The sequence below is a fragment of the Rhinolophus sinicus genome, chromosome 3 (genome assembly GCF_057876585.1).
Source record: "Rhinolophus sinicus isolate RSI-liver-muscle chromosome 3, RSI-T2T, whole genome shotgun sequence".
NCBI classification, from domain to species: Eukaryota; Metazoa; Chordata; class Mammalia; order Chiroptera; family Rhinolophidae; genus Rhinolophus; species Rhinolophus sinicus.
In genome coordinates, this window is record NC_142503.1 from 198,042,727 (window position 1) to 198,068,381 (window position 25,655).

General features: G+C 50.3%; 1 protein-coding gene across 7 annotated transcripts in view; it reads left to right on the top strand.

Moving 5' to 3' along the window:
- Nucleotides 1–25,655, top strand: part of LOC109455624 (WD repeat-containing protein 25) — a 159,357-nt gene that overhangs the window by 31,694 nt on the left and 102,008 nt on the right. Inside the window, exons 1-2 of one of the 7 annotated variants that reach the window (XM_088797485.1) lie at nt 48–112; nt 3,088–3,940. In XM_088797485.1, the coding sequence (XP_088653611.1) occupies nt 3,128–3,940 (813 nt within the window). In that variant the 5' untranslated portion in view covers nt 48–112; nt 3,088–3,127. Of the gene's footprint in view, nt 1–47; nt 1,269–2,320; nt 2,849–3,087; nt 3,941–25,655 lie in introns of those variants that run through there. The other 6 variants (XM_088797486.1, XM_088797487.1, XM_088797488.1 and 3 more) reach the window with 6 other exon arrangements.

Here is a 25,655-nt window from a genome sequence, read left to right on the forward strand (position 1 = left end):
ACGGGGTCGGGACGGAGGCCACCGCTGATTGGTTGGCTGTTCGGGCGCGGCGGAACGCGACTAGTTGGCGGAGTGCAGGTCGGACGGGCTCTGGGAGGACCGAGCGCTTCCGGTGCGTGTGGTGAGCGGCGGGCCAGGGGCGGGAGGGGGCAGGCACCCGGCAGCGGCCCGAGCGCTCGGTGTGTTTTGCGCGGGACTTTCACCGCCGCTCGCCTGTCCTTCATCTTCGGTTCCTTCCGAACGCGTAGAGCTCCGAACCAGCCTTACCTCTCGCTCGTGACAGTTGCGCTAACTCCTCCTGTTCATCCTTCAAACCCCATCTCTGGTCGTATCTTGTTTGTTGCCTTGGTTAGTCTGTGGCCTCTGGACCCGTGTTTTGTGTTTCACCTCTGTCCACACCAGACCCAACATAAAGCTTGGCACAGAGCGGGTAATGAGGAAATGTTTGTTGAATGAGAATATCCTGTTTCTTTTACTGTCTCTGTGCCCCCCTCCCACCAGCTGCGGGGATCAAACAGTGAACAAAACATCGCAAGTCCTGCCCTGGAGGAGCTGACACTCTAGTGACTGTCATTGCCACACCCCCTTCCGAATCCTCATTTCTCCGATGACGACGTTTCTTCCAGCTGTACCACTTCCTCTTCGTTTAACCACCCCCCTCTTTCCATGAAAAATCTTTCCCCCCTTTTGCCTCAGAAATATAAAAGGCAGAAAACACTGTTTTCCTCTCAAGTTTATGTTGGTCCCAATGACTGCCCGTGTTCTCTCATTTTGCCTGTTTTCCTCGAGTCATCCTTGCTCCTGCCTCAGCCGTTTGATTGGATTTGTTGGTTCTGGCTCCAGTGCTTCTCACCACCTCTGCTCCCTCACCTCCCAGAGCATTTCTCAGATGTCACCTTCCTCTTAGGCCCGAGTCGGCCTCCTGAGATGAAACTGCAACCCCAAGCCCACGGCCGCCCCTACTCTCCTCTGTTTTACTGTTTCTCACCAACTGGCATGCCCTGTTTCACTTGGTGATGGTCTGTCCCCACTGGCATGTGGTTTACTGTCGCTGTGGCATTCCTAGTGCCTAGTGTGGGCTTGCCGAGCCTCCATCAACGTTTGTCAGCTGAATGAACGAAATGTGCATGAAGCAGGTGTTACCGGGAGCCCTGTCATCCACCCTCCATTGTTCATCCGGTCTTTGCTGCCTTTCCTTGTTAGGAATGCCACTACTCTGATTGTTTTGCCACACACCTCCTCTTTAATCCCGGCCATCAGCCTCTCGTGTGAGTGGACCACTCTGGACCACTGGGTGGGTGGGAATCCGTCCTCACGATGCCCTGGAGGTGGGAACCTTTGACAGGAAGGAATGGGCTGCTGGGCACAGGAGTGGAGACAGGTGAGATGTCTGCCCAGGGTGGGCTCAGGACCAGGCTGAGTATGCAGAGAACAGAAATGCCAAATCATTCACGGCGCTCAGTTCCATTAGTTTATATTCCTTTATGTTGGTTCCATTTGAGATGGGCTGGCTCATGGTAGATGTTTTATGTAGACGATGGCTTTGGGTGTAGGCTGCAGGTGGGGTGGGATTTTTGGAGGAGGCGGATGACCTAGCTTGTTTGGCAATGGAGCTCTTCAGGTGAATGGTGCCCTTTGGGGGAAAGTGTGGAAGGGGTGGGGGGTTTGTTCCATGCAACGTGAAACCCACTGTCTAGGGGAAGACAGGCTGTCTGGAATGGCTTAACAGATGACGCAGAGGGAATCTTCTGGCGCTGGCCTGACCCCACATGTGGGAGGAGGAGCTCAGCGTGGTGTTTTCCAGAGGGCACACTGGACTGTCTCAGAAGTTGGTCCTTGCAGAAGCTTTCAGTACTGCTCCACCACGCCCTCTGCTGCCCGGGATGTGGCCAGCATCCTTGCTTTCCTCTTGACGGTACTTTCTGTTAGCACAGGACTGAACTTCAGACTGAATACTTCTTTCTAGAAACTAGTTGGCTACAATTTATCACGTATGATGGTTCAGAACTTCAGGAAGAATTGTTTGGAAAAGGGCAATTCACTGCTATACGAGTCTGTGGTAGCAGTGAGACGGGCAGACTTGGATCACACCCTCAGGATTGATGGTGACTGATGCCTCAGGCAACCCGGCCTCGTATTGTGGGTCTGTCTTTCCAGGGGTCTGGCTTATAGTCAAGATGGGATATTTGGGGGAAGAGAATTCTAGGCAGAGGAAATAGAAGTTAAAGACTAGAGCAGGAGTGTGGGAGGGAGGGTGAAGGTGAGGATGGCACGCTTTTCCCAATTGGTGGATTCTGGATGTCTTTCCGTTTATGTACTTTCAGACCTAACCTCATCCCTGCTGATGAGTGTATGCCTAGTAAACAGTGCCGCAGGCTCTCCTTGTACATCTATCTTTGAAAACATACGCTAGTGTTTGTGTAGGATACAGTTCTAACGTGAGGTTGTTGCAGTAAAAACTTTATGTGTTTATATTTGTAATAGATACTCCTCCCCAAATCGACCTTCCAAAAGGCATCGTTAAAGTTCCGAGTCTTTCTGTTCAGGAATTGTGTGTACACTTTTTCAGGTTCTCTTTTGTGTCTTTCAATAAATCTGTAGTTTTTTCATATAGGTCTTGCTTATTACAGTAGTACCTCGGTTTTCGAACGTATCCGTTGACGAACATTTCGGTTTAAGAACGCCGTAAACCTGGAAGAAAATGCTTCGGTTTTTGAACACACCTCGGAAGTCGAACATGTCATGCGGTTTCTGCTGAGTGCAAGATCCTGAGGCCGAGCTGTCGGCTGATTTCGAACGTTTCAGAACTCGAACGGGCTTCCGGAACGGATCACGTTCGAACACTGAGGTACCACTGTATTAGTATTTTTGTTAAATTTATTCCCAGATATTCCATAGTCTTCATTTAAAAAAAATGTCTTCTGACTAATTATGCCTGGTGTATAGAAAAGGCCTCGTGTTTTATGTGTTTATTCCTATGCGTTTCCTGTCTCAGCTTTGCCAGGCAGCATGTTTTCTGTTAACTCTCTGCACTGGTAAATACTCCTCCATGCCCATTATCTGACACATGCCTTTGTTTGGTCTCAGGTAGTTTGTCCTCGAAGGACATCGGGAAGCTGTGTTTGCAATGGCTTCCTTGGTGGCTTATGACGACTCCGACTCAGAGGCTGAGACCGGGCCCCTGGCAAGTTCTAGTGCTGCCGGCCCGAGGGAAGGCACTGCTGACGTGGTTGGACCTTGTGGGCGGGCTTTCTCATCAGGAGACCTGGACGTGTCTGAAGGCAGAGCGCTGCCCACCACGCACGGCCCCTGGGAAGGGCCAGCCGGCCAGCGTCTCCCACTGGTTCGGCTCTGGAGGAGTGACCCAGGATCTTGCCCCAGCCAGAGGCTGCAATGGCCCAGGACGGAGCCTGAAGTCACCTTCCCCACAAGCGAGTGTCCTCGTCCTTCCCTGTGGACCAGCCATGCTCCAGCTGGTCACGTGCCCCTGGCAGCTGCCCGCTTGAAGCAGGTGAAACTCTCCCGCGGAACGTACAACTCTCCTGAGCCATCTTTCTGTGTCCAAACCAAATCTGAAAGCCCAGGTCACAATGGCACCTGTCTTGAGAGGAAAAGGCGCGAGGACTGTGTGGTACCCTATACCCCCAAAAGACTAAGACAGCTGCAAGCTTTAAGCACAGAAACAGGCAAGAGTAAAGACGTGGGGACGCAGGGTCCCTCTGCAGGGCGGGCCCCGGCCCCAGCCCCTCTCTGTGTGGCCCCCAGAGTGTCCGAGTTTATTCAGCCATATTTGGACACTCAGTATAAAGAAACCCAGATTTCCAGGAAGGTTCTCTTCCACCTAAGAGGCCACAGGGGCCCCGTCAACAGCATTCAGTGGTGTCCAGTCATTTCGAAGAGCCACATGCTTCTCTCGGCGTCTATGGATAAAACCGTCAAGGTAAGATGTGAGTGGATCTGCTCTTTTCAGGTCCTCTTAGGAATAAACTGCTGGGATGTTTTATTTTTCAAGACAGTGACGTAGGGGATGGGTACAGGCTGAGCATGACTTTTTGGGAATTTCTGTAACTGTCTTTGTTGCATTCAGGAGAGGGTTTTGTGGCCACCCTGGATCTGTGGTCCGTGTGGCCCCATCAGAGGACGCTAGTCCTTGTCCCTGGGGTGCCCAGGCCGTCCAGACCTGCTGAAGTCCAGGGAGGATGTGGTCTCAGAGCGAGAACAATCGGAGAAGAAAGCAGGCCCAGGGCCGAGCCCGGGAACTCGGGATGTCCTCTGTGACCCCCGTGGGGTGTTGAGCGATGCCAGCTCTGTGCCAGGTGCTGACTGGATGCAGGGGGCGCAAAGGTAGATAGACCTGGACCCTGACTTCAGGGCGCACAGTGTGGTAGGAGCCACAATAAGTGAAGAGGGTCCCACAGCCCTAGGCTCAGGCCTATGAGGACGGGACCCCCAGGGGGACACCAGTTCTACGGGAAGCCAGTGGGAGGGCGTGGTGAAGCTTCCGGAAGGATGGAAGGTGCACTTGGTGAAGAGGGTGGGGGTATGGAAGAGTGTTCTTGGCTCTAAGCACCAGAGGCCTTGAGGGGCCTCAGTGGGCTGAGGGGCCCGAGGCTGGGAAAGTAGCCTGCGGCTGTCCTGGGGGGGCTCCCGGTTTGCACAGAAATGCGTTTTTCCACCGTTATTTGTTTGAACTTCTGTGAAGTCATGCAGACTGGCAGGAAGCAAGGCCTAGGGTGACAGGTGTGTGGCACCTGCCTGTCACCTGGTGCCGCCCCTCTGGGCTGTCCTCTCTGTCCCCCCCACTCTCCTTGGCCCCTAGCAGAGCACTGGAATGTAATAGGTACCAAATACATGAGAGCTCAACAGAAGCTTCCTGGAGAGAAAGAAAGTGGCTTTGGAGTAGGAGCGCCGTGGCTTGGGATCCAGCTTCGCTGCGGGTAGCTGGTCAGCTGGCCCGCGGGCCCCGCTGTGAGTCTGGGGTCTCATCTGTAAAGGTCATAATCACACCTGTGTCATGTGATCATGTGAGAAAAACGCTTAACGAACCCCTGGCCCAGAGCTAGGTACCCCATAGGTGTTCAATGAATGTCACTTCCTCCCTCTGTTTTCCTCAGAGTTCTGGAACCAACCTGCCCAGGACATTGTATTTGCAAGTTCTGGTTTGAGCTTTTTCCCTAGGGAGGCGTTTTCTGAAACGAAGAAAGGAAGCCCACTTGCAGTGACGTCTGAAATGAGCTAAATCGATGAGTATCGTTAAGTGGCCAACTTGAGTCCTGACATGACTTGTCTGTGCTTTTCTGGAAAGGCTAATAGAGTTTTGGGTGCCCGGTGTTGTGTTCTGTCTTCCGTGTGGAGCCGAGGGCTCTACACGCTCTTCCTGCGAGGCTGGGGGCTCTGACGTCTGCTCGGGGCTCCGGGAGTGCTCGCTGTGCATGGAACAGCCCTGTGGCTCCTCACCTCTCCCTCCTGAGGCTGCGCCATGAGGGCCGTGTGGGGCCTGACCCATGGCCAGGAGCTGTCGGGAGGGTTTCCGGGGCACCTGTGTGGGTGATCTGAGTGGTCTCGCTCGGGGTCCGGCTCCATCGCTGTCAGTTTCGTGACCTGTTTCTTTCCTGATAGAATAAGCTTATGGGCCCTGTGGCTGGGGCTTCTCACGTGGGACAAATACCCAGGGGCTGTGTGTCTAATGCCAGGCACGTGGTGGAGTTTTGTTACAGGTGGGCCAAACCCTTTGTTACTGAGGGGCCTGGCAGCCCCTTTCTGGGACCCTGGAGGGAGGGACAGTCTGGCACTTTGACAGCACAGAGTTGAGGAGGAGGCCGGCTTGTGGGGTGGCCTCGAAGGACAGGCTGGGTCGCAGGGAGGCGGAGATAGGTGGCGGGCTGCAGGGCTCCCACTGCCCATGGGGTTGTGTCTTCTGATGGCGAGGGCAGGCCCAGAACCCCGTGGGGACGGTTCTGCACCTGGTGTCAGGGAGAGGCTCTGTGGGCCTTGCTCGGGTCACTTTCTCCCTGGAGGTTTCGGTTTCCTGAGCGGAGACATCCCCATGATAGTTTGCAAATTGAGCATTTGGGTGAAACCATTGATTTGGGGTGTTGTTGTCTCAGTGTTAGAGGGAATCTGTAGCGTAGATCAGTGTGCTGGGTCCCGTGCACCCGGGCGCCTGAGGGGACCAGGGAGCAGCCAACCAGCAGTGACCCCTCATGACCAGAAGAGGGCGCACGTGGCCCAGCCTGGGAAGGCTGCTGAGGCGAGGGACTGTCCCTCTGCTCAGGGTCCAGTGCTGTCTGCTGTGGGGCTGCCCTGGGCAGGCCAGAGCCAACACGGTCGTTGTGCCCGGCGTCTCGAGGAGGTGGTGTGTCTCCTCCACTGGGGAGCCTCCCGGGAGCCCTGTCCACTGCACTGTTGGTCCCTCACGGCAGGCCACAGGGGTCGCATTGGAGGTGGCTCTGGGGTAGAGCACGACCACCGCAGTGGCTACTTGGGTCAGCATGTGCTGACCCTCTTCTTACTGTGTGTCTTGAAAATCAGGGTTGTAAGCCTCGGATGCAAACAGTTCAGCCGGGGTTCTCCCTACTGTAAGGTAGTTGAGTTTTCAGTGGCAGAGGTATTTGGCACATTGATTTGGGGCAAACGTGCAGTCTAGTGGGCAGCTGGCAGCCACGGGCAGGATGGTGTTCTTTTCCCACCCTGGTGTCAGAGGGAGGGCGGCGTGTTAGATCTGGTGGGGGTGGTCTCGTGACCTGATCCGAGAAGAGGGATACGTGGGAGGCGTTATGCGGACAGTCTGGACTGGGGCAGGGTGGTGGGCACAGACAGGAGGCCTGGCCGGCTGCAGCCCAGTCCTGCTGACGAGCAGATGCTGGGTCGGTGGGCAATGAGCTAGAAGAGGTGGGTGTGAGAGGGTATCCCCAACTCCGCGCTCTGTCCCCTAGGGTGCCCTTCCCCTTGTCTTTTGGTCGAAGTCTGCCAGAGTGCCTTCGTGCCCCCTCCGTTGGATCAGGAAGGAGGGAAGAGCTTGAGGGATGGGGTCACAGAACTTTAGTTTGAATCCTCCCTCTGCCATGATTGGCTGTGTGATCTCGGGCAAGTTACTTGACTTCTCTGGACCTCAATCAGTGTATGTAGAGTGGAGAAATTACACATGCCGTGCTGGGTTTTCGTGAAAAATAAATGATATTGGATATGAATTACCTAGCATGGTGCCTGGCACATAGTAGGTACTTTCTGTGTGCTCCTGTTCTGCTTTCCCTGGGAATTTTTTCCCTCTGCACTGGCATCTCATTCTACCTGCGTAGCCATGGAACCGTATCTTCTACGCCTTGTAGACTTTAAGCTACTTCAGCCTGGGGCCTGTGCCAGGCCCATTTTTATATTCCCTGTAACACCTGGCACAAGGTTTTGTACATGTTAAGTGATCAATAAAGATTAAAATTTTTAAACTTTATTTCCAATCTTTGGGAAAGGATTGTCTTCTAAGTGCATGAATCCCATTTGCCACTAGGGGGCACAGGAAGACAGTCTAAGCAGCTCACTCAAGCTTCTAGAATGTGGAAGAATCCTTGATTCAAGGTAACGTTTACTGAAATAGGACTTTTTTTCCTGATCAGGAGGAAAACAACACAAGCCACCTGATTAATCTAAAGAACGTGGAGTGCCAGTTCCTTCCTCTCCTTAAAATGCAGCTTTGGAATTCATAAATTTCAATTGGGCACATTACAGTGGAAAGATACTTATTTTAATATGTTCTAAATGTTCTCTGAGCTGTAAAATATGCTTATATTAGTTTTGAAAAATTTACAGCTAGAGAAATTAAGCAAAATAAAACAATGACTCATAATTCCGCACCGATGCTCTGTTTTCCTTCCCGACGATCCCTTCCTGCCCCCGTCGGTCGCATGCATCTGTTTTTCATAGCTCTGATCCCAGCACGAACACCCTTTTATGTACCCTTCTCATCTCCCTGTGTCCTCGTTTGGCTCCGCACGTTTGACTACACGTAAAGGTAGCACCCAGACCTTGAGGCCCTTTTTGAAGGAAAAAGCACAGCCATGGCCTTGAACCAAACACAGCCACCCCTTACTGTCCGCCTGTGTGCGGAGCCCCGCCAGGCGTCGGAGGGATTCCCAAAGGCATCTGGCATGTTTCTTGCTTCCAGGGACCTACTGTCTGTGTGTGAAAACCTGGAGTTCTGAAACGCAGAGGATTTTAAATGTATGAATTAGGTGTCATTTATTTGTTTTACAACATGATTTGCACTAGGAATTCTTTCAATTACAAACTACCTTAAAATACTTTTAAAATCTTCCTTTTTGATCGTGAATGTAATATTGATAGATGCTTATTGTGAGACACTTTGAAGGTGCAGAAACCATGAAGCATGAAGGAGAAAACAGACCCCCAGTCAGCACCTCTTTAACACTGGGACCTCCCGTGGCCTGGACAGGACGCGCCTGTGCGTTTACAGAATTGGGCCCACACTTTCGATTCAACACCCCTCCCCATTTTTTGTACTGCGTGTAAGGGGCATTTTTCTACCTTATTAAAAAACCTTCCCCAAACATATTTTTATGACTGTCTCAAATCCAAAACTTTGCTATTTTCCTGTTGTTTCCTATCATGTCCTGCTTTTTTTTAAAAAAATAGTACTGCAGTGAACATGGCTGTATGTAAATGTTGCCTTTTTTGCTGCATTGGGTGCAGTTAAGATGGGCGTTAGCTAAAGCCTTTGTGTGGTGTGTGGAACCTGGGTAGATTGACAGACCTTCTGTGCCATGGTTATATGAGACTCCTGGGTTCCCGGTCCATAGCTTCTGCTTGGTTGCTGTGTGACTTTCGGAAAATCACTTAACCTCTCTGATCCCCTAATTTTCTCATTGGTAAAATAGGGATAATGGCTACCTCGTGGGGTTGTTGCCATGGAGAAGAAATGGGAAGACCCAGCCTGGTCCCTGTACTCGGGAGGGGCTGATGAAGCATGTTTGAATCATGTTTCAGATGCTCCTCATCCTGTGTTGATTAGTTAAAAAACAATTAGAGAAAAGACAAGCTAGAGTCCTCCACTAAATGTAAGTTGTTTTTGTGAATCTTTTCATAGTCTGCCTATAGATACACAGTTTTCCAAAGTTTCAATATCAGTGTTCCCGAGATAGATACTTTTAAATTCTTTTAAGTTTTTTGGATTGTTTGTACCAAATCATTTACCGCTCCCTCTTCATAAACTGCGCAATTAGAAGGTACCCATTGGAGGGCTGGGTCCACCTCTCCAAACTGATTACATTTAAATGTGATAGAAGAAAATGATTCTCACAGGCCCTGGCCAGTCCCCCAGGGCTGGGAGGGGCGGTTTCACACCTGGCGGAACCCAGGACAGTGAGGCCGGGGGCAGGGAAGGTGTGCCCACCTTCCTCTGGCCAGGGTGGCATCTGGGTCAGCCGGGTCCGGGCCCCCTTCCCATGTGCATCTGAGGAAAAAGACTTTGGTCTGGAGGCTGAAGACCCAAACTGGGGTTTCACTGCGCCGCTTGCCAGCTCTGTGACCTCTGACTGGGGGGCCAGATGAGAGGGTGGAGAGAGCTAACTGTCCCCAAGGGCTTACCACCTACTTGCCATAGTTCTAGGTACTCTATCTCGTCTTCGCAACAGGCCTAAGGCACGGGCTGTCCTCATTTCCACCACACAGATAAGGAAGTTGAGGCACAGAGAGGTTAAGGGATTTGCCTGCCGTCACACAGCTGGTGAATGGTATAGGCAAGATGGGAAGCTGCCGGTCAGACTATACAGCCTGAGCAAAAGCTCAAATCCCCACTCTGCTCTTCTGCCTCTGAGAATAACGGATGGGAAAGCATGTCCCCTCACCCAATGGTGCCTCAGCTCTGTCCCAAAAACAGCTTCAAAAGCCTCGCGGGTCTGCTCAGGGGCACGAGGAGGAGGGTTGATTTCCGTGGCGGTTTGGCTCTGCATTTTCATGTGTTACAGGACCCCGTCGATTTATCATTGTTAGCATATTCTGATTGTATTAGGATATCTTAGATGTGCTTTGTAGCAGGTAATATATCTCCGATTCAAAGAAAAGGAATTGATGGATTCAAGTGAGGCTTTATTTCAGTTTGGAAAGAATTATTTTTGATGGATTTTGCAGAATGAGATGGAGAAATGATTTGATGTGTAGAGTGAGGAGTCGTGGGGCGTTCTGCACATGATCGGCAATTTATTCCAAGCACGAGGCAAAGCTGTTGGCAGAGACGCCCAGCTGGGGAGGAGGGCTGGGTTGTGGTGGGCGTTGGGTGTTTGGGGATGACTAACAGTGCATCAAGGGTAATTAGGTGAAGGGAGGACAGAGTGGGCGGTGCCTGCCTGCCTGCACAGAGATAATGCGGTTCCACCTTCATGTGATGGGGGCCCAGAGAGGGAAAGACACTTGCCTGAGGGCACACAGCGAGGTTGGGTGGCCGTGTGCAGCTGGGACCTCGTGTGGGGGGACTTTCCTCTCTGGGCACCGTGTTTGCCCCTCTCCCTTCCCACCCTTTCCATGTTTTCCTTCGGGGAAAGTTTTGCAGGGTCATCTGAATTGTCCCGGGCTTGGTTGGGCGGGAGGGCTTCAGGCTGTACGACAGCAGCTGCCAAGCCTCTGGGAAGAGCTGCGACATCCTGAGCTGGAACCTTCTCTTTGTGGGAAGTGAAATTTTGTTGACACTCTTCTCCCTCATATGAAAGCTGCGACATTCTCGAGGCCAACAAATGAGACATTGCCCACTTGTCTTGTGCTGCCAGAAGGCCCTTGCAAGCTTGCGCCTTCCAGAAAAATCCTTGGGTTGAAGGAAGAACAAGGAAAGTGTGGCAGAACCCAAGATGTGTTTTCCACTCTGAAAACTTCATTTCATTGGACAGTGCCGTGTACCCAGGGCAGGGCCGTGTGCTGGCCAGATGCTGACGAGGGGTGGGGGTGGGAAACAGCACCCTGGGAAGTGAACCGGCCGCATCCAGTCTCATCCCTTGTCATTAAGGGAAGAATAAAGCAATCTGGGAAAATGCTTTTAATGTAATTGAAAAATGCAGATTGCAAAATTGGCAGACTTAGGAGTTGAGGTAGTCTAGTAAATTATTTCTTGCTGCTTTTAAGACTGGACATAGAAGACTCTTAACGGTGCCATTTAATGCCCAGTGATGGCTTTGTCCTTTGAAAAAAATGAGTTGTTTTAGATTTAACTTTATCACGAAATTGGTAAAACGTAGGGGGAAAAACAAAAAGGAAATGGCGGAAATTAAAAATGTAGCCATAGGCTCTCCCTCCGCTTGAGCATAATGACCGTGAACCCTTTCCAAGCAGCATTTCCTTCCAGTCTTTTTTCCCCAGGTGCATCCACTGGTTTTAATCAGACCACAGGTACTTTGTTTCTGTAACCAGCTTTTAAAAAGTATATGCTGGTCATTTCCCCCGCAAATTGATAGTATGTTTACCCCTTAAAAGAAGGGTTGGGTAAGTCACTCCACCCTCTTAGCCTTTTCTCCTCGCTTCTGCTGTTTCTAGTCAGGCTCCTCTCCCAGAGGGACAGACACTGAGGGACAGGAACACAGACCCCATTATGGGGGAGGGCAGTTCCGTGCAGGGACCAGAGCACAGAGTGCAGCGTGTGGCCATTGGGGTCCGCCCAGGATCCCGGAGAGCCTGCCTGCACACAGCCTTTGTCCGGCAAGCTCCCGCGGAGCAGGATGGCTCCCCCCCCCCACGGAATACTGTGACACCCACAGAAACGCTGACAGTCTTAGAAACCTGGCACTGAAGCCCCGAGCTCTGCATTGCCTGGGGTCCTGGAGCTGCTTCCAGGCCTGTTTTCCCTGCCAGAGGGAGGCATCTGGCACCTGGGCCCCTCCCAGGAACAGGGGCCACCGCCAGATGGGTGACACCTGCGGCTGTAGGCTGTCGCAGGTCCAGAGCTTTGACTTTGGGGCTCTGATTAGTTGTATGGGCTGTGTGTCCCTGAACTGAGCTTCTCTTACCTTTTTTCTTATCTCTTGTCTTCTGGCTCTTTGCCTTTCTGTTTTATTTTTCTCTGGGAAATTTCCTGATCTTTGAATCCTTTTTTTTCCTCCCTTCGGATTTTGTATTTCTGCTGTAATAAACTTTTTTACTAAAGTATAACATATATTCAGAAAAATGTTCTGTTCTATCATAGTTTTACAGTCCAAGAGCTATTCTTGTTGTATGAATATTCCTTTTTCTAATATAGTATATTATATTTTTTTTATTGCATATTTGTAAGGTCTTCACTTAGCTCTCTGAGTTCTTTGCAAATTTTCCTGTGTTTTCTGAAATGTTGCTCTTTTCAGCTCGTTTTGTCTTTTTGTTTTGGTGTCTGGATTTCATGTTGGAGACTTGCTGCTGCTCATTCCGATTCAGGAGGGAGGCCCGAAAGAGTGGATGTGACCAGAGGCTCTGGGTGTGCGCACGTGTGTGTGTGGATGGCATCCGTGCGCAGTGGTGTTGTGTCGGGTGATGAGGTGGCAAGCTGGTGCTCACCACAGGACCCCCAACTGTGAATGTCTCTGGGTGTTTCCTCCTGGCTTCTTCACCTCCCTGAGGCGGGTTGGCAGCCGCTTGTGTTCTGGCCTCTGAGCTGAGGAAGCAGTAGGGGGGTGGCGGGGGGGGGGGTTACTATGCAAGCCTGGCTCTCACCAGTGCTGTCCTGGCCTCCAGCTGGTTTCCCCCTCTACCGCCTGTGCACACCTTTTCCTCTCAGTGCACACACCTCAGTGCACACTTCATTGGGTTCCCTGGCTGCGAGCCCCCCATTTATGTCACACACGATCAGTTATGTGCAAATGTGACCGTGTCTTCTTATTCTCCGCAGTGGTAGAATTAGGACTTTTTGGAACTTTGGCTAATCTAATGGTATCTTGTTTGAGAACCAGATGAGTTCATTACGTGCAGCCCTTTTAGAACCTGGCTCGGTACCTTGTTAATACTAAATAGGCGTTCGTGGTCACGCTTCTTTTCCATTACTCTGTCACCTTCTCTGGGCAATTTACATACTAACAACATCGACCCCTCCTCGTACATGCCCCTGCCCATGTGTATTTCATTATTTTATTTATTTACTTTACAGAGAAAACCTAACAGTTTTTGTGGTCAGGTTTATGGACCTTTCCCTTTGTAACTAATTTAGAGATGGCATGTCGTCCCCCATCCTGGGATCTGATAAATAGTCACCTATATTTGACCTTCATCTAGCAGTGATTAGCTTGAGCCGGTTTCAATTCTCGTCCTGTCTTCCAGGCTTTCGGTGGGTCCGGGGGCGGCGTGCGCCCGTGATGAATGTACGCTTGGTGCCAGGCATCGATCTGCATAGGCGGGAGCCGTGCCTGGTGACCCACCCCCACACTGACGCTGGCTGCTGATGGTTTCAAATGACCTTCTTCCCATCCAGCTCATTCCGCAGGGCACGGGTAAACCACAGCTGCCCAAACCTTTCCTCAAAACAGAAATGTTGCTTTTGACCATAAAAGAAATACACATACACTACGGAAAAAACAGGAAGGTATTAAGAAAAAAATTGCCCATCATCTCTCCACCCCAGAGGCAATGGCTATACAGTTCTTGGTATATTTCCATCCAGTCTTTAAAAAAAAATTCAACACATTTGAGTTCCAACCATACATATAATTTTAAATCTTCTCTCCCCCCCACCCCGCAACTACAGCAGCAGTTTTTAATGCTGTAATTTACTGCAGTGGTTTTCAGTGTGGTCTGCAAACCCCTGGGGGTCCTCGAGACCCTTTCATGAGGTCTGTGGGGTGGAAATTATTTTCCTAATAGTACCTAGAAGTTATTTGCCCTTTTCACTCTCATTTTCTCATGAGTGTACATGGAGTTTTCCAGAGGCTATGGGAAGTGTGCTGTTGCAAAAGATTAAATACAGAAACAGCTATGAGAACCCAGCTGGCTTGTATTAAGCCAGCCATTTAAAAAATGGCAAAAATGTAAACAATGCCTTCTCACTAATTTTTTTGTCTTGGAAAACATACTTATTTTTCATCAGCAATGTTATTTATTTTAACATATAATGGGTTTATTGTTACTTTTACATAAATTGTTACTTTTACATAAATTAATATTTTAAGTGTCTCCGTTTTAATTTCTAATGTACTAAATATGGGTAGATACAAGCCACATAAATAGCGCTCTCTGAGTCCTCACTGAAGTTAGAGAGTGTGAAAAGGCCTAAAAGGTTTGAGAACCACGGTTTTATTTACATGTGTAATTCCATTTTGGGGGGATGTATGTATTGGTAAGAACGGTATCACATCCTGGCCCTGGTAGATGAGTGTAGGTTCGGCCCCAGCTGTTGTCACTGCCTCCTCTTGTCTGGTGAGATTTCCAAACTGTGTAGCCAGACCACGATCCCGGAGGCCCAGGCCCCCTGGGTCCCTCTGCCACGTCTCCCAGCCTTCCCGCTGCCCTTTGTGAAGATGATTTTGTAGCATTACACAACGATGGCAAACAAGTCCCCCAATCCCAACATGCACTAAAATTGTGATTATCCTTTTAACACCCTCCCATCAATTTTTGGTCCATATGGGCCTGTGTTTTTCACAGAGTGCACACACAATTTCACAGCCTGCTTTTTCCACTTAACATTCTCGCCCAGCCGCTCCTGCTGCAGCGCCACCAAAACGCCTCTGCGTCTTTGGAGGGCCGTCAATTTTCACTGGTTCCATGATGCACTATCGAGTTGATTAAATGTAATTTACTTAGCCATCCTTGGACACTTAGGTGGTTTCTAATTTTTGCTATTATAGATAATGCTGAAGTGGTTATCTTCATGCATGAAACCCTTTTCTGTTGGATTATTTCTTTCAGATTGATTCCCAGAAGTGGGCTGCTGGGTCAAAGGGTTGTACATTTTCATGGGTCCAGATACATCTCCTGTCAGATTGCTTTCCAAAAGGATTATACCAGTGTGAACTGCCGCTGCGAAGCCTGCATAATAACCAACCATTCTACTTCACTATCATGCTTAGACTTTTCCCTTGGAGCCCCCAGGGGGCAAAGGCCCTTGTCTAAGTGAATGTGACCTATAATTATTTAGACTAACACCAAAATTGCTTTCAGAACATTTTTAACCTGCTGGGTTTAGAATTCTAATTCACATACATGCTAGCATTAAAAGTCTCACAAGCAGTAATTTCTCTCTCCTACTCACAGTGTGTTTACACAGCCCCGGACAACAGGAGGGAAAATGAAGAGCTTTTATAAACAGAAGTGGTCTCTTTCTGAACTACTTGGAGTGTTATTTTGAAAGGTACAAAAACACAAATTAAAACACATTTTCATGTAACCTTTGGTTGGAAAAGTTGTTTGTTTTCGTCCTGGTCCCTTTGCATGTTCTTATCTCTCGTTGAAGTGTGTTCTGAAATGTCCTGCTTCCTTGGAGACGTGCCATGGTGCCATTAGGCGGCGAAGGGCACAGGCGGGGTGGGAGGGCAGGACGCTGGCTCAGGTGCTGGCAGGGCCGGGCTGGGGGAGAGGACTGAGCGCTCTGCTTGGCTCCTAGGGCCGAAGCCACAGTGGGAAGAGGTTAGCGCACAGTGAGGAAGAACTTTCCAGCGCTCAGAACTGGTCGACTTGGGGAGTGGATTCCTTGGAAAGGGGGCAAGGATGGAAGGCTTGGAGCCTAGGCTGGGAAGTGGATGAAGCATCAGGGACTCCGAGGCCCCTTCTGGAATGGCGTGTGCTGTGGCCAGGGCCCATGGTGGCTGGGCGCTGCCCTGGAGAGAGCCCCGAGCGTGGTCCTGCTGGCCGGCATCCCTGCCCTCCCCACCCCCAGCCTGGCACTGTGCTCGGCACACTGAGTATCCGAATGAGGGGGCTGCCCCCTCCTGAGTTCTCTGGCCATCCTCCTTCTCATCTGGGAAATAATTACGTCACAGCGCTGTGAGGATCAGACGAGCTTAGATATGTAAGGCCACTTTGTAAACTAGAAAGCCCTAACAAATGGAAGGTATTATCGGGAACTTCAAGCCAGAGTTTATTCTGTAATTGCCTCCTAAGCCGCGTCCTTAAGCAAGGGAGCCTTGCAATCCAATTTGCCTCCAGTTGCCTTGATTCGTTGAACAAATAATCTCGTGTGCACCCATGGCCGCCAGCAGGCGTCTCAAGGAACTCTTGCTCTTCTAGATGCCGCTTCCTATTTTCCAGCTCAGCAGCGTGACCTCAGCGGCTGGTGGTTGAGGTGGTGGCCTTGGGGACGGCTGAGCGCATGCCAGGCCTTCTGGACTTGGCTGCTATGTGGCCGGTGAATTCCTCAGGTCTTGTATCAGGCTCTGCCTGTGGTGTGAGCAGCGAGCGCCCCAGACAGGGACCAGGCGCCACAGAGGGTGGAGACAGATGGCCCTCGGAGTCCGTGTCAAAAGACCTGGTCTCTACTTCTTCGTTTGGTTATCTGTTGGCCCAGCCATCGGTTAAATGCTGGCTTTGTATGGGCCTTGGGCTCAGAGGGGGCCAGATACACCCTTGCTGGCATGAAAGTTAATGGGGGACAGGCATCAAAACAGACTACAGAGTGACAGTGTGACAGGCCCCTCACGGGCCATCTGTGTTGGGGACAGGACTACAGAGGGTCTGTCGAGAGGAGGGGGGGCAGGACAGGCTTCAGGGAAGTGGAAGATTGGGATGGATTTTGTTAGCAGAGATGAGTGAGGGGGGTTTTGTGCACGGCGCTGGCTGTCCCGCTGCAGAGAGGGGCTAGTGAGGGCTGACGTGGGGCCCTAGGTGTTGGGGCCCAGCGAGGGGAGCCGGGTAGGGCCTTTTGTGGGCTCTAAGCCTGGACAGTCAACTGCACCAGGCCGGCTGCTGCTTCCTGTGCTTGAACTGCGCTGGGCACCACACCGGGGGTCACATCTCGTTTACCCCCAGCTGGGGCACAGGGCAGTCAGCCCAGGTCAGGAGTCCCACTGTGAGGCTCAACCCGGCCCCTGTGCTTTCTAACTGTTGGCTCTGGCTAAGTTACAGAACTCTTGGGACCTTAGTTTTCCCGTCAGTAAAGTAGGGATAATAATAGCATCCATCTTAGTCTTCTGAGTATTAAGCAAGAAAACCCATGGAAAACACTCAGGAGAGTACCGAGCATTTAGCAGATACACCATAATGTAAGCTGGCAGCAGCAGCGGCCTTGTGCCCATTTTACAGATGAGAAAACTGAGGATCAGCAAGGAGCATTGAAGGACATGGAGCTCCTGAGCTCAGAGTTGGTGTTTGAACTCACCCCTTTCTGCTTCTGCATTCTGGGGCTGTTCTGTGTCGCCTTCCTGCTTGGGAGCTCCAGAAAGTACTCATGTGAGTGTGGGTGGGCAAAGCCTTTAATCTTTTTGGATCACAATCAGTTCATCTATAAATCAGGAAGACCCCTCATGTAAGTTCCATGATGGCAGGGAATTTATTTTCTTCCTTTATATCGCCAGTTCCTGAACACATAGTAGGTGCTTAAAAAAGCAATTGTGAATGAATGAATGATACCTGCTCTGTCTGTCTACTCTGTGGGCCTCCTTGAATCACAGGGGTATGGAGAATCTTGGGGTGGTCTTGTCCACATGCCTGGACCCCTGTCCCTCACCTAGAGGTGTCCATGTGGGGGGCCAGGTTCTGGAAAGGGCTTGGAAGACAGAGCCAGGAGCTAAATTGAAGCCACTGTTGTGCTCCGTCTGCTGAAATGTTTGTGTTTACACTCTCTGGTAATGGTCTCCGCTGATGCATACAGCTTGTGCGTTTGTTTATTTATTATCTATTTATAAATCATAAATCCAGGAAGGATTTGAGGAGCCTCACAGCAAAAGATACGAATACAGTAAAGCTGTTAAAACAGAGCAGACCATGCAAAAGCACCCTGGAAGGAGAAGGATGCATGTAAGTCAAGTTCGGAGCCCACGAGCACTGGTCTTACAGCCTGAGGGAGGGTTCTCGAAGCCCCAGGGCAGGACTGAGGGGGTGCCCAATTCTGGCTGCCCGAGTGAAGCCGACACGTGTGGCGGGGCGTGAGATGTAGGCTGGCAGGACGGCAGGACTCAGAGGAAAGGCCCTTTCTCTCAGGGCCATGTCCTGGCTGCCCTGATGAGGCAGTCAGAGTGGGGGCCCGGGGCATTTCTGCGGCCGTCTGCCTAAGGAGTTCCCGTGCTCCTGGAGCGGGGGTGCAGCAAGGCCAAGAGCCCCTGGGCCAGACTGCCAGGGCTCTTACTCACTTGTCTGCACCTCAGTTTTCCTCCTGCCGAGTGGTGACAATAATACTTACCCAGCTCAAACAACCATTGTGAGGGCCAAATGTTGCTGGTGTTTGGCCAGGACCTGGCTCTTGGGAGTGCAGTTGTGAACCTGACCTGCGTGGGCTGTGATTCCCGCGGTGAACGTCATCCTGGGCCGACCACTCAGGTCCTTCACTCTGGCCCCCAGTGGAGGAAGAGTCGCTGGAGGGGGTGGCAGAGTGGGGTGCCCCTGCGTGCCTCAGCGCTGCCCATTCTGACACTGTCCACACTGAAGCGTGGCCTGTTCATTATTGCTTAAAAACACTTACAGAGTTCGAAGCGAAGGGAACATACTTTTTAATTATTTCCCTGCTTGTCTCCAGCAGTACTGTTGTCAAGGAAACCAAAATCTTTGAAAAGCTTTTCAGCTTCCCGGTCGGAAGAGGATACTTGTGCAGTGCTTATGTTGTCTGTGGAAATGGACCTGTCGTTCTGTAACAGAATCTGTTTCTTTCAAAAGGGCCTGCTTCCTTCACTTCTTACAGATAGAATCTCTTTGACCTTTTAAGAGAAGATGGAAGGTTGTTACTAGTATTTTCTCTTTTAAAAGAATTGCCTGCATTCTTCACTCATAGTATTTATTTAATTCACTCAGCACGTGTCGCAAGATTTGGGTGCTCGGGATGGGAGTGGGCTACAGAGATGAGTAGGATGTCTTACCCTTCCTTGAAAGATGCCTGGTGTCTTGGGGAAAAAGAATCAAGTAGACAGATACTTACAGGGAAGCAATGTAACTGCTCTGGGGGTGTGGAGGATAAAATGCAGTGGGGCACAGCAGACAGCCCTGGGGAGGGGCAGTGTCAGCGAGAGTCACACGGGGTCTCTGAGGCGGGGTAGAAATTGTTCCGCAACAAAGAGATGGAAGAGCATCCCGGGCAGAGGAAATAGACTATGCAAAGGCTGGACGGTATGGAGGCACATGCTGCCATCAGAGGACTGCAAAGCTGTCAGGTGAGGCTGGTGGGTTGGACGCATAGAGCAAGTGGAAGGAGACGGTCTGGAGAAGACTTGTGAGGCGGGAAATCAGGAGTGTGGGGTGTGAAGGGATTGTGAAGACACGCTCTTCAAAGCTGTTCCATTTCCAGTGGACAGAGCCTTGCTTCTTGATGCATGGAGGCATGTCACTCCTTATATCCCAGCTTCAGAGGGAAGGGACGCTGCTAACACGTTTTGAGTTTAATAATTCACTTTTGCTGCAGGAGTCCAGCTTTCACTGTAACGTTTCAGCCAGCATTCCAATAAAACTTTATGATAGTTAAACCCTATCAAGGGCATTGGTTTTATATGAAAAAGATAAATCACGGTTAGAAAAACAGGAGTCTTATTTTTAAACGGCCCCTGTTCTTTTTCGTAACTTTAAAAAAATGATTTTGGATTTATAGAAGAGTTGTAAAAGTAATCCGAGAGTTCCTACATACCTGTCACCCAACTTCCCCTCATGTTAACATCCTATATAAGCCTGGCACGTTTGTCGAAACGAAGAAATTAGTATCTGTGCAAACTGTTAACTAAACTATAGACAGTTTGGATTTCACCAGTTTTTCCACTCATGTCCCTTTTCTGTTTCAGGACCCAGTCCAGCACCCACGTTGCATTTGTTAAGGACTCGGCCCCCAGGGAGTGGACTGAATCTTGTCCTGGCCCCTTATTCCGAGTTCCCTGTGCTGAGCCCTACACCCCACGTCCCTGCCTGGGGTCCCGTGTCAGGTGCCTGGAGTGCAGACTGGACACCTTTTGGTTTTCAAGACCTGTTTCCTTGTTGCCTCCTGAGCATGACCAGCGGAAGGTTTGACATCCGGGAGGCTCGCAGAGCTCACTCATCACGGCCAAATGTTCCTCCTCTTAGTGGTTGCCATTCAGTGATAACGCGTCTTCCTTTCCTTCTTTCTTTCTTTTTTCCTTCTGGACTGAACCCAGCCAGACCTTTGGGCTAATGTTGACGTGAGTGAGAGTTTCAAGATAGAATCTTTCACCATGTTGACGTTTTTACACAGCTTTCCTGCGGTTTATCGGATAATTGAGTGTATCTTGAGGCAGTAACTGAAAGTTGAAATGTGTTACATTTAATGAGTAGAAACTAGAAGGTTCTTTGCGTATAGATAGAAGCAGCGCCTCTGTAGGTGATTTCCCCTGGCTAGAAGTCCCTGCTGCCGGTGTTTCTCCCGTTGCCTTCCCTTGCTTCTCTCACACCTCTTCCCTTCATTTCCCCTTTCTCTCACCCTTTCTTTCCTGTCTTGACTCTGTTCATTCTCCTTTCCTCCGACCTCCTGCTACATCCTGTCCCCAGCTGACTTCTTTGCTTTCCCTCCTTGCCATCCCCCATTCTGCCCCTGTCGCTCCCTGTCCAGTTTCAATCCCCTTCTTCCATCCTTTCCCTGTGACAGGCCAGTGAAGCTGTTGCCACGGAAACAGAAGCCCAGCAGACGCACGCTCTGCTTTCCGGATGCTTCTAACAATGATGACGCAGATAATGTTGAGTTCTAGAATCAGCTATGCCCTGGCCTGTGGCCTCCGGAGTCCCTTCATTTTCCAAAGGCCGAACTGGTGCCGCAGCTCACAATTCTGTTCAGTAGATGGTCATTTTTCATTTGGAAACTTCAGAATTTGAGTAACCCACTTTCCCATTGCTGCACGAGACGGGTTGTAACCCATGGGCAAAATACTCAGCAGAATTTACTTACATTAATGAACCGAAAACGCTCGATGAAAGGCCGTGATGCTGCAGGTTCCGAGAGTAACTCAGGTTGCACGTGGGAGGTGGGCTTTGCAATTGGTTAAACTCCTGGGATGGATGATTGATGGCTTTTGAAGGCTGTTGGGGGAAAGAGAAATATAGCTGAGGCCTTGAAAAATCTTCAGATACTTAGTTTCACTCAACAAATGTTCCCTGAGGAGTTGCCAGTTCTCAGACAGGTCGTTGTCCCCTGGAGGAGTCTGGAATGGAGTAACCGGGCTGCAGGGTGTGCACGTGTGTGTGCAGGGGCGTGTGTGCAGGGGCGCGTGTGCAGGGGCGCGTGTGCGTGCACAGACACTTCACTGCAAAGGAACAGTCCTTGATATTGTCGTCGTGATCCAGTGAGTCCAGCGTGTCAGTTCTGTTGGACAACCTGCGTGCCTGCACGTCAGTGGGCTTCACGGGCCCTTCAGAGGACGCTTGGCTTCCAGGCCTCTGTGCAGCTGGTATAGAGTGGGGACAGCGTTGTCCCTTGCTGTCTGTTGGGGGCTGACTTAGGCCCAGCTTGTTGGCATTAGCCCGGACCTGGTGCCTTGACATTCAGCCAACAGCAGCGCAGAGCCCAGCAGGGAAAAGTTAGTTCATGGATTATATTTAAGTTCGTACTTATTCCCAGAGGTAACTTTGCTTAATAAAAACCTTAAGGCTTTATGACGGTGCTTGTGGGTATCCTGGCTCCAGGGTGTAAAAATAAGACTTATAAAATCCAAACGTTATTTGTGGAAATGAGAAAACATTTTCATTAATAGAGGGTGTGATGAAAAGCACAGGCGCTTTCCGTCTGTGCCTAAATGGTCTTTCTGTACTCAGGTCTTTTTATTTTCGTAATCATTTTGAGCTTATTTAAATACCGCCCTTTCAGTGGTGAATTTTAAAGGAAGGCAGCTTGGGTGTGTGAATAACTTTACAACTACCCACAGTATTTCTAGCCGGCTGCTATGACTTAAGTTGATAATGGACCCCACACAGCAGTCACTAATGGATGATAATCTGGAGTATTTTTGTTATTGTTGTTTTTATTTTAGAAGAAAGGTTTGAAATTAGCATAGTAAATCTCTGTGGGCTCTTTGCAAATAAAGGAATAGTCACGTTAAAAACAACTTTCAGGAAAGATGTAAGGCAATGAATAAAACATCAGTGAGTGAACATAAGCGTGTTTAATTCTTTAAGGAGAAGTAGTAATTTAAACTAATTATTGCTTGCGGATTTCATAATTCACTTTTTGTCTCGCAATAATATTTCCTCTGGGCCTCCGGGGCGCGTTGGCGGCGCTCCTGTTCCTAGGCGGGAGGGCGTCTCCCTGCCCGGTGGCCGCAGCCTATGCCCCAGGGACTGGGAGCAGTGTCCCTGCCTCTGCCAGCCTCCTCAGTGGCCCCCATCCCGCTGGGACCCGCTCTTACACCACCTGAGGAAGCATTTTCCTGCCTGTCACCTTCTCGGTTCTTCCAGAGTCCCAGACCAGCGCTGCCCACAAGTTCTATCTGTCGTGAGGGCAGGACCACTTTCTTCCCGCAGTGTCTTTGGCTCTCCTGTCCCTCCCGTACGGCTGGCAGAGGTGACTTGGCGCCCACGTCCCCACTCCCCCACGAGATGATTCCTTGCCCTTCCTTGCTGCCTCAAGTTCTGTCTCCTCTGGATGGCTTTCCCTCACTCACTCCACTGCTGGCATCCATCACTTCTTCCCCACATAGCTTTATTTTATTTTATTTTATTTTATTTTATTTTATTTATTTTATTTTATTTTATTTTATTTTATTTTATTTATTTATTTTTTAATTTATTTTTTATTTTTATTTTTTTTACCCCCATAGCTTTGTAACAGCAAGTTCTTGTGGTCCTTTAAAAAAAAATGTTTTATTTTTTTCTTTTCTGGCTTTTCACTTTATTTCTGATTCTAAAAGAAAAACCTGTCCCTCTAAAGGAACTTAGAAGTCCTGGACTATAGGCACCTCTGGGTGGGGTGGGGGGTGATTCATCGCCTGGAACAGCGTGGGCCTTCTCTTCCCAGGTGGCCCTCTGCTTTCAGGTCACCCGCTTCTCTGTATGTGGCACTTGCCATTTCACTCTGGAATTCTAGGGTGGCACTTAGCACAGCCTCCTGGGGGGAGCGCCAGCTCCTTCTCCTTGGTGCATCTTCCTGGGGTGTGACTGGCATTAGTAGGTGCTGGCGAAGGAGCAGTAAGTGCTGGAAAGCACTTCTGCGCAATCGTGCGAGGCTTTTAAAACTCAGTTATTACTGCTGTTCCCATGAATGCTCGTAATGGCACGGAGGTTTTCTGAACCCCTCTTTATTGCACAAATGCTGCCTGGAACAGATCTTGACAATTCAGGTGAATTATTATTCTACCCCTCAGAAAGTAAAGGGAAGGAAAGCTTTCTATTTGTAACTTCTTCTTCCCAAGTGCCCTCTGTCAAAAGGTAGTGACATCTGCTCTCCTGACATTTGACAGCTATTATTACCTCGGTATAATCACACACCATTCCGTCTCACGCCCAGAAGCTTTCCATCCATCATGTCAGGAAGGACAACCTTTACTTAAGACTTATTTTTCTTTTTCTTTCTTATTACTTTTTCCTAAAAAAAAAAGCAACGCTCTGATTTTACAGGCATGATCTGGGCAAGCGAGTGACTCATTCCTTTGCAAGGTTATTACTGTGGAGCGGGGCAAGACAGGTGGTCACGGGGATGGAGAGAGTGACGAGCTGGCTGCCAGGGACCAGGGTCCCCCTGTGGGTCTGTCGTTCACTGGCCGAGACCCTGTGCAAGTCAGGCAGCCCCGGCTTTGCTTTCTCGTTGGGCAAACACAGAACTTGGGCTGTGATCTCCAAGTCCCTTTTAATCCGAGTGGTTTTGTGATCTCCAGACTCACTTTAGACAAGGTGAGGAGAGGATGACAGGGATCCCCCCAACTCTTCCCACAGAGTCGCTGAAATGAACCTTCCAGGTTCTGAATCCATTTGTCTCTGTATAACCTCCAGAGGAAGTCATTAAACAGCAGAGAAGTTCCTAACACCGTGTCACCACTGTGGAGCAGAGCCGCGAATGAAATAAAATGCCAGAGGGATGAAACTTGGGCAGCCAGCATTTGGGGAGACCCGCTGGGAGGACACCTTTACATTAGGAAGGTCCTTCTGCCTCTGAGGAACTGACAGCCGAGTTGCACTATATTTGTGAGCCCACCTTGCCTAGCTCAGGGCTTCCATAGGAAAAGTGCTCAATACGTGGTAATGCAGGGAATTAAAATTTACCTTGTAGATCGAATCTTATCTCCCCTATTTGATTGTAAGCCTCCTCAGGGGGAAGCAACCATTTTTCCCTATTTCATTTTAAAACTGATTTTTAAGAGCAGAACCATGAATTTTGTATAAAATTCAAAAGAGACAAAAGGATGTACAGAGAAAAATGGGTGTCCCTCCCCGCTGCCCCCTGCCCCCAGTCCCCTGCCCTGGTTCTGGAGGACCCACTCCTTACTCATCTAGCATCCTAGGGAGCAGCCAGCCCCAGTGCAGGAAGCAAAGCTGACTTGGGCTCAGGGGAGCTGGAATGGCCCGGCTGCCTTTCCAGTCAAAGCCTGCATGGCCAGGTAGCAAGGGAGTGAACTGGAGGCAAAGCCTAGGAATTACTGGGATTAGTGGGGCTCCTGGAAGGAGCTGGGCAGACATGTCCTTGAGCCATGTTTTGTCTCTACCTGGGCCTAACGGAAGGCCCTCAGCCTCCGCCCCCTGTTTGTGGTAGAACGGGGCTAGTGCCGCTCGGCCTGCAGGGCTGGTGGGCAAGTCAGCGCGATGGCAGCCCTGAGTGACGCCCAGAGCATGGCACCAGCACAGTCACTCCTGGTTCCTACCCTGTGCTGAAAATTAAAGACAGAGAATGAGTCTGTATCATTGTGAAACGATAATGGAAAATCAACGTGGAGGTGGGATTCCATTCATAGATTGCTGATTCACTCAACTTTTTAGGAGCCCATTTGTTGCCCAGAGTGAAGCTGGCTGGAATGGAGAAGAGTTAGAATGGCAAGCCTCCTCTTCTGATTGAAACGCACACGAAGTGGTTGGCCCTCAGACTTCCATTGAGATGACTGCGGCAATCAGTATTCCAGTTCCCTTGGCTGGCAGCTTCCAGGGGCTAGGAATGGGTGATGGACCTGGGGAAGCACTGCCAAACAGAGCATTAACTTAATTCCTGCTGGCCTGGTTTCTGGCTCCCTATGAAGCGCCTTGCTTAGCAGGGCGCTGCCCTGGTGCCGACTTTATCATGGGCTGTATCTGATATCACAGGAACTCACAGCAGCTCCCCAGGGCTGCATCCTGGGATTGATGACAGCTCCATCTGCTGTGATCCCCCCATGTGCCCAGCTCCGTGCTTGGCACCATATACACGACGGATGCCCCCCGCCCCAACCTCTGTGATGCTAACGGCATGCTCATCCTGCCCTTGGGGACCCCGGGGCTTGCAGGGCTGGGAGCACCCCGCTAGCAGGTGTGAGAGCTGGGACTGGAGTCCAGGACTCCTTCCCACCAAAGACCGTGTTCTTCCCACTGCCCCATGCTGACCCAAAGGAGTAAGTCAGGTGTTTGGATTCTCCCAAGGCTTAGAGGCTCCAGCTCAGTCAAGACATGAGGGGCCC